The sequence below is a fragment of the Elephantulus edwardii genome, unplaced genomic scaffold (genome assembly GCF_000299155.1).
Source record: "Elephantulus edwardii isolate Elephantulus edwardi_28Jun2011 unplaced genomic scaffold, EleEdw1.0 scaffold00217, whole genome shotgun sequence".
In the NCBI taxonomy this organism is placed as follows: Eukaryota; Metazoa; Chordata; class Mammalia; order Macroscelidea; family Macroscelididae; genus Elephantulus; species Elephantulus edwardii.
In genome coordinates this window covers 1,449,745-1,457,606 of record NW_006399967.1, presented here as the reverse complement: position 1 = coordinate 1,457,606, position 7,862 = coordinate 1,449,745, and the positions used below count along the sequence as shown (strand labels likewise).

Below are 7,862 nucleotides of genomic sequence, written 5' to 3'. Positions count from 1 at the left end.
TGTTTTCCAAAGTTCTTGCCATAGTATAGTGAGCATGGTGTTTCCTGAAACACCTCATTTGATATTCCATCAATTCCTGGAGCCTTGTTTTTCACCAACACCTTCAGTGAAGCTTGGGCTTCTTCCTTAGGTACCCTTGGTCCTTCATCGCATGCTACGTGTTCTTTCCCTTCCGTTTTCTAATTCCAGGTCTTGGCACATTTCACTATAATAGTTTGTCTTTTGGAGCTGCGCTTTGAAATAAATTTCACTTTGGCTTCTTGATGTTTAATAGCAATTCTTTTAAAAAAATTTTATTTTTTGTGTGTGTACCATCAAATCGATATGACCGGTACAGAAGGAGATTGTCCCTCCTTCTCCTGCAGAGCATCTGGTGGATTCGAACCGCGTGCCTCTGGGATTGGAGTGCAGCTTCTTGCTACTAGGCCACTAGAGCTCCCTTCAAGATCAATTCTTATAAGAGTCTCTTCTGACATGCATTTTGTCCTTTTCTCTATTTCCTGTCCTTTTAATGATCTTTTGTATTCTTCATAGATGATGTTCTTTATATCAACCCACAACTGCACGTCTTTGGTCATTAGTGTTTAAGGCATCAAATCTGTTCTTGAAATGAGAATGAAGGGGTTTTTTGGTTGTTGTTGTGTACCGTCGAATCGGATCCGACGGGCACAGGAGGAAATTATGCCTCCTTCTACAGTGGAGCATCAGGTGGATTCGAACCACAAGCCTTCGGGATTGCAGCGCAACTTCTTGCCACTAGGCCATCAGAGCTCCCTGAGAATGAGTTTTATGGGATGAAATTGACAACAGAAACTTAAGAGTAGGAAGAAAGATCTGATGACACGAGATGATACTAATAAAGACGAAAACAGCAAAAACGAGAATGTAAATGGCTTTACAACTTAACGATTGGCATCAGTGTCACTGACTTGTACGCGAAGTTGTGGAACTGGTTGTTCTACTGTGTGTAGTCCCAATAACAAAACTAAAAACTAAAAAAAGTTATTTTTTGTTAAAAAGCAGAGAAAACTACTTACTTGTAGTTAGGAGCCTACCAGAGTAAGTAACGATGAAAGAGCTCACCTTTAGCAGCACTGCGTGCGGTTTCCATGGACACTGCCTGGAGCCTTTGGGGGAGGAGCCAGGACCCGCCCCTCCCACGCCCTCCTCTGAGAGCCAATTACAAGCTGCGAGCGTCGAGACGTAAACACGCGTCGATCGCGGCGCCGAGACGAGCGGGCGGAGCTTGGGCCTGCGCCCCCGCCTCGCCGGCCGCGCGCACGCGCGCCCTCCCAGCATGCTCTGCGCACGGCGGGCGGCGGGCGCCTCAGTCTGGGGCAGGCGGCGGCCAGCGAGCACGCTGCGTGGACATCTGGACTGTCCGAGGCAGCTCAGCGCCGACCGAGTGGAGCTAGGGAGTCGCCCGCGCACGCCCGCTCGCTATGAAGCCCCCCGCAGGTATCGGCTTCACTGGACGGGGGCAGCTCGCGCTCCCCATCCCCACTGGCCCCCTGGACACTCGGGGCCTCCCAGGGTCGCGATGTGCCCGGAGTCCGGAGTCCACCCTAGAGTGACCCTGGGCTCGGGCTGCGCATGAGCTCGCGACCCCCGTCTTCTCGTTTGCCCAGTGAATGAGCCAGCTTTTCCAGCGCTTCATTCATTCCGCACACCCGGGGCCAAGTGGGGGCCACGCCGGGGTGGACCCCGGATCCCCCGTGATGGACCACCCAGCCCGGGTCCTGGCGGAGCTCCGGGCCGGAAGCACACAGTAACCAGCTTCCCGCAGCTGGCAAGGACTGGACATAGCGGGAGCCAACCAGTGGGGAGGGCCGGTGGTGGGCAGGTGGTCGTCCTGGAGGGCTTCCCGGAGGAGGGCGTCGCAGCCTAGAACTGAACGGCGACAAGGCGCTGCCCTGCCAAGATCTGGGGGAGGGCCGGGCGGCGGGGACACGGGTGACCTGTTTAGAGAAGCCAGTTTGGCCAGTACCCATGGGCAGTCCCGGGATTAAGAGCCAACTCGCTTGCCAGGCGTGCGCTGAAGTCTGATGTATGAGTGGGAGGGGTTGGGCACGGTGGTCCTTGGCATCAGTTAGTCCAGGGTTGATCTCGGTGGATTAGCGTTCCCGTAAAACATTACCTAGCACGTGGCGGGCATGGTAGCGATGCTGTGCAGTGAGCCGTAGACACCTTTCATTCTGAAGGCACAGGGGCCACGGTGGGGAGGCTGCCTGGTCCTTGTGTGGTGCCTTCTTGTGCCCTTTTGGATGCAGGTTGCCAGGCCTTTCTTCCGAGGCACCTCTGAGTGGGTTTGAATTAGCAGTGTCTCCGTGTGGGAGAGTCCAGCTGTTTGCTGTACCCAGCGGCCCCTGCCTGCTTGAGTGATGTTGGTGTGATCTCGTTGATTCTGACTCAGTGACCCTGACTACAGCGGCCCCCACCCCATCCTGTAGTCTTGACCTTTTCTTGGTTTCCTACAGCCTTGTCCCTCTCCCTCTCCTCTCTTCTCTCTTCTCTGACAGCTCGTGATGGTGATGATAACCGGGTTATTCAGGAAGGCGGCAATGTTGTCGACCATATTTGCTCCTGGGTCTTAAGCCGAGAGACCTGTCCTAGATGGTGTGGTTAGGTGCTGTCATGTCAGCTATGACCCATAGCCACTCTGTGAACCACAGAGCTGAACCCTGACCTATTCTGTGCCATCTGAATCATCTCTGACATCCTTGGGCCCGTTGCTGAAGTCCCTGTGCCAGTCCATCTGGTTGAGGGTCTTCCTCTCTTTCGATGACCATCCACCTTTCCAAGCATGATGTCGCTCTCCAAGGAACAGGCCTTCCTAGCAACATGCTGCCGTGAGACGAAGCCTTGCCGTGCTTGCCTCCAGGGAGCGCTCTGGCCACACTTCTATTTGTTCATTTATCAGAGATGTCTGAGATACTAGGCTGTGAATATTTACAGAAAGGGTGTGTGTGCTTCCTCGAGTCCCAGCTCCTCTGGGAGGTTTCCTGTGCCAGTCGCAGCTCACGTGGCCCTCTGGTCTTTCCTTGTCTGAAGCTGTTTTTACTACAATCTCTAACATAGAGCCACAGTTCCTTGTCTGAGTTCTAAGACCCGAGAGGCTCTGCGCACAGAAGCGTATTCCCTCTGTTGGCGGCAGGCATGTGGCCAGAAAACCTCACCTGTGTTGATGGTTTTGTGCTAACCAGTTGATTCCGACTGTACCTGGTGTCACAGCAACAGTCTGCAAGGATTTGTTCTTAGGCTGCAAGCTTCACAGAAGCAGGCTGGCAGATTCAAACCATTGACCTTTCGATTAGCAGTTGAATGCTTAACTGCTATGTCACCAGGGCCCCAGGCATTGACTTTGAGACACTCTTTTCCCATTTAGTGTTTATCAGCTCAGGTTCTCAGCTGAGATGACTCCGTCCCCTCTCTCCTCTGTGACCCAGAGGACTCTGGGTAACATCTGAGGGCATTCCTGGTTGTCAAGACCAATAGGTACAGCTGGTATGTAGTGGATAGAGCCTGTGAGACATGGCTCAGCACTCTGCAGCCCTGGGGACAGGCCACCCCAGAGAGGGATCCGACCCCAAGTCAGCAGAGTCTGGGTGGAGACACCTTAGAGCGTGCATTCCCATGTGCGATGAGAGAGACTTTGATTTCAGAGCTGCACCAGGCTCCACGGGGAGTCAGATAGTGTGTGGTGTTGTGTGTACAGCAGAGTGAAGCCCCGTCTGAGCCCGTGCCCCCTCACAGTCTTGCCAGCAGTGCACTGTTGCAGTTACTGTGTCAGTCTATCTCATTAAGAGTAGTCCTCTCTTTTTTCCCCTCCACATCGGATGGGTAGTGTTCCTATGTCGTAACGAGGTTTAAAGGTTGGCACACGTCATACCGAAGTATGAGCGCCCAGTTACCATGCTTACGAACAGGAAAGGGATCGAGTATTCCTCTCCTTTTCTAGAGACTAGCCCCTCCTGATAATAATACCTCACAGATAAAACCTCGCTGTTCTCTCCCTGGGAGCATTCCAGTCACGCTTCCTCCAGGAAGGACATGTTCTGGTGGTCCATGATACAGTTAGCGTTCTTCTCCAACACACAATCACAAGCCACGGTTGTTGTTATGTGTCATCGAGTCACCTGTGTTTCCTAGCAACCCTAGGTACAACAGCTGTTCTATCCTGTGCCAGTCTTGTTTTCTCTCACACACCTACTCCCATGACCCCAGTGACTGAATCAATCCATCCGAGGGTCTTCCTCTCCTGCGCTGTCCCCCCACCCTCCCACGCATGACATCCCTCTTCAAGGACTGATCCCACCTTACAAGTCCAGAGTATGTTAGACAGAGCTTCAGAATCCTTGCCTCCAGGGGGCAGCCTGGCTTCACCCACTTCAGGATGAACTTGGTTGTTCTCTTACCAGTCCATGGTATATTCAGTACTCTTCTCCAGCACTATAGCTCAAAGACATCAGTTTGCCTTCTGTCATCTCTAGTCATTGTCCAGCTTTCTGATGTGTAGCAAATGATGGCAAAGACCATGGCCTGTACTAGGCACACTTTAGTCCCAGACTGACATCGTTGCTCTTCAGCACTCTGGAGAGGTCTCTGACAGCAGACTTTCCCAGTGCAATTTTTCTTTTAATTTCCTGGCCGCTGGTACCAAGAGTGTTGATTATAGAGCCAAGCAAACTGAAGCTGTTGGCAATCTCAATCTCTTCACCATCTATCATGATGCTGCCAATTGGCCCAGTGGTGAGAATTTTTGTTTTTTTTTTTTGATGTTGAGCTTCAATCCATATTGAAGGCTGCAGTCCTTGACCTTGTGCACCAAGCGCTTCAGGTCCTCCTCAGTTTGAGCAAGCAGGGTTGTGTCATCTACAAAACGCAGCTTGTTGATGAGTCTACTTCCGGTCCTCATGCAAGCCACGGTAGGTACCTTTCTAAAATCAGAAGAAATCCTGAGTACTGCGGCATCCTGGGCTCCAGAGAGTTTTGGATGGAAGATGATGGCCTGAAATGACAATGGCTGTCATTTGAAAAGTCAGTCACCATGGAGTTGGCTCTACTCCTAAGTGATGTGACCCCTGGTTGTCAAGAAAAGTGCTTTCAGGGCCCTGGGAGTGCAAAGAGCTCCTGCACTTGGCTGCTGGCTAGGAAGGTGGGCCTTTGTGTCCACCAGAGGAACTCTGGAAGAAAGGTCCGGTGCCCCAGAGCCAGAACAGCCCAAACTCCTTGCCATTCACTCGACTCTGACTCATATTACCCTTCGGCACCCAGTAGATCCTCCCTGTAGGGTGACTCTCTTCTGAACACTTTATTGTGGTTTCCGTGGAAGTTTACAGAACACGTTAATTTCTCATTCAGCTACAAGAAGGAAGATCAAAGAGCCAGTGCCTTTGCGCTGTGGTGTTGGAGTAGACTACTGAAAATCACGTGGACTGTCAAAAGAACAAATATGTCTTGGAAAAAGTGGAATGGTGAAACTTCTCCCCTCCTTTGGGCATGCTGTGAGGAGGGGCCAGTCCTTGCAAAGGTCATCATGTGGAGAAAGGTGGAGGGTCAGTGCGAGGTTGGCAGTGGCTGCGAGAATGACTCGGGTTATCAGTGGTGAGGAGGATGGCCGGCTAGGACAAGGTTGTGGGTGGGTTTCTTTAATCTGTTGTTTGCAGACTTGCTATGAGTTGCCTTCTACTTAATGACACTGAACAGCAACAATGTAGCAGCACATTGCCAGCTTTCTCTCTGGGTTCTGCATTTCCATTCATCTGCCTCTTGCCCCTTCTGAACTTCGGTTTGGGGCAGATGCTGCCTTTCTGGACTCATGTGACTGATTATTCTGGTTTGCATGTTCCTGGTGGGTGTTATTGTTCACACTTAATAGGTCTCTCTATTGTGTGGCTGAAAGGTGACCTGAGGGGTGGATGCACTTCTGGGCTTGAGGGGCTCTGCCCTACTGTAAGGGACCTAGCAGTATCATCCACTGCAAACTGCACTGTTTACCCAAAGGCTGTGAGTCTCCTGCAGTCCAAGTTCAAGTCCAGCAGCAGCTCCTGGAGAGGAGGACGGGCAGTCTCCCGGGCCACTTACACATGGAGACCAAGCGGAGGGCCCTCTGAGGTGGCACTGCCGGGCGCCAGAGAGCTGGTGTCTCTGACCCAGAGCTTGGTTCAGCCCTCCAGCATTGCCCACGTCAAGATCGGGCAGCCGAGCCCCTCACTCTGTTGACAGGACAGGGACTGTGGGTGACCTGAGAATGTCTACTGGCCCCTCAGAGAACAGGGGTGGTGCACACACCCCCGCACCCCACCCCTGCAGGTCTGGTTCTGCAGGTGGTTTTGTTGGCAGCCCTCTCTGGATGAGGCCACACCAGCCTTGACCTTCCACCCAGCCAGTCAGCCTTTCACCACCTTCCTGGGAAGCCCAGGGGTGGGGCAAGGTGGGTGATAAGCCTCTTATTACTCTCAAGGCAGGAAAAACTCAGGATGACCAGCCAATCCTGAGTTACTTGTTGGGCGACCTGTTCTTGTACTGGGTGTGGGAGCAGGACCAAGCCGGGAGGAGAGGCCGCTCCAGGCGAGGCTCCCATGCCGCCTCCTCTTTCCAGGCTGTTAAGTTCGCCGGCTTAAGGAAGGAATCGGAGAGAACGAGAGAAAGCTTAACTCAGCTTTATTAAAGGGGGGCATAGGGAGTTCCCGGGTGAGGTTCCTCATTCTGGGCATGCAGAATGGGGAAGTCACCCTATGAACTTACTGGGGAGGGTTTGGAGGGACATTCCATTGTGATTTATGGTTCGCCTGTTAGCCCAGCCAGGCAGGCAAGGCTGTTTGCTCTTCTTATCAGCTTCATTCTCCCCCTTGGCCCCCCGTCTGGACCTAACACAGGCCACAGTAGTTCTGCAGACCCCTGGGGTCTTGGCAGGATGCCGCCGCCTGGGATCTGTGTTTGGTGTCTGTGGGACATTTGTTCACGGCTGCACCCTTCTCTGGGGTGGGGCTGTTCGGTGCACCGTGTGGAGCAGCATCCCTGGCCTCCACCTAACAGTAAGGTTTCCTTCTGTCATGGTGACAGCCTCAGAGTCTCCAAATGTTGTTCAGTGTCCCCTGGGGGCACAGTCACCCCAGCTGAGAACCAGCTCTAGAGGAGGGCCCTGTCTGTGCCCCCACAAAGCCCTGCCGAGCTGCTCTCCCCCCTTTGCCCAATGTCTGGCCTTGCACAGACTCCACAGTGATCCCCCACCCCGTCCTCTGCAGACTGTGCCGGTGACGTCCTGGACGCGGTGTCCCCATGCTCTGTGGTGAACTACCTGCGCTGGGACCTAAGTGCCCAGCAGATCCAGGCCCTCACCCAGGAGCTCATGGAGAAGACCAAGCACGTGTATGACAAGGTGGGCGCCCAGGCACGCGAGGATGTGTCCTACGAGAACACTCTCAAGGCCCTGGCTGATGTCGAGGTGTCCTACACGGGTGAGTCGGGCAGAGGCCGTGGGATGTGGTCGGGGGGCCCTCCCCGGAGGGAGCTGCACGGAGCTGCTGTAGACGCCATTTCTCACCACTGCTCACGCGGCCCTAGCTCACGGTGACCCCACCGTGGAACAAAGTGCTACTCCATCTGGCCCCATCCCCGGGTGGCTGTGCCCACGGGACCCGAGGCCTGTCACGGGCCGCTGGTCCCTCACTGCCTGGCCTGACTGGGAGGGCTCAGCTGTGTCTATAGGGACCCGAGGCCTGTCATGGGTCATTGGTCCCTCACTGTCCTGTCCGAGAGGGCTGGGGTGTACCCCACAGGGACCCGAGGGCCGTCACAGACCCCTGATCTGTCACTGTCCTGTCCGAGAGGGCTGGGGTGTACCCCACAGGGACCGGAGG

At 54.0% G+C, this 7,862-nt stretch overlaps 1 protein-coding gene across 1 annotated transcript in view; it reads left to right on the top strand.

The window, feature by feature from the left end:
• Positions 1-1,442: 1,442 nt before the first annotated feature.
• Positions 1,443-7,862, top strand: part of THOP1 (thimet oligopeptidase 1) — an 18,400-nt gene continuing 11,980 nt past the window's right edge. Inside the window, exons 1-2 of the mRNA XM_006897911.1 lie at positions 1,443-1,458; positions 7,248-7,460. Coding sequence (XP_006897973.1) covers positions 1,443-1,458; positions 7,248-7,460 — 229 coding nt within the window. The remainder of the gene's footprint in view (positions 1,459-7,247; positions 7,461-7,862) is intronic.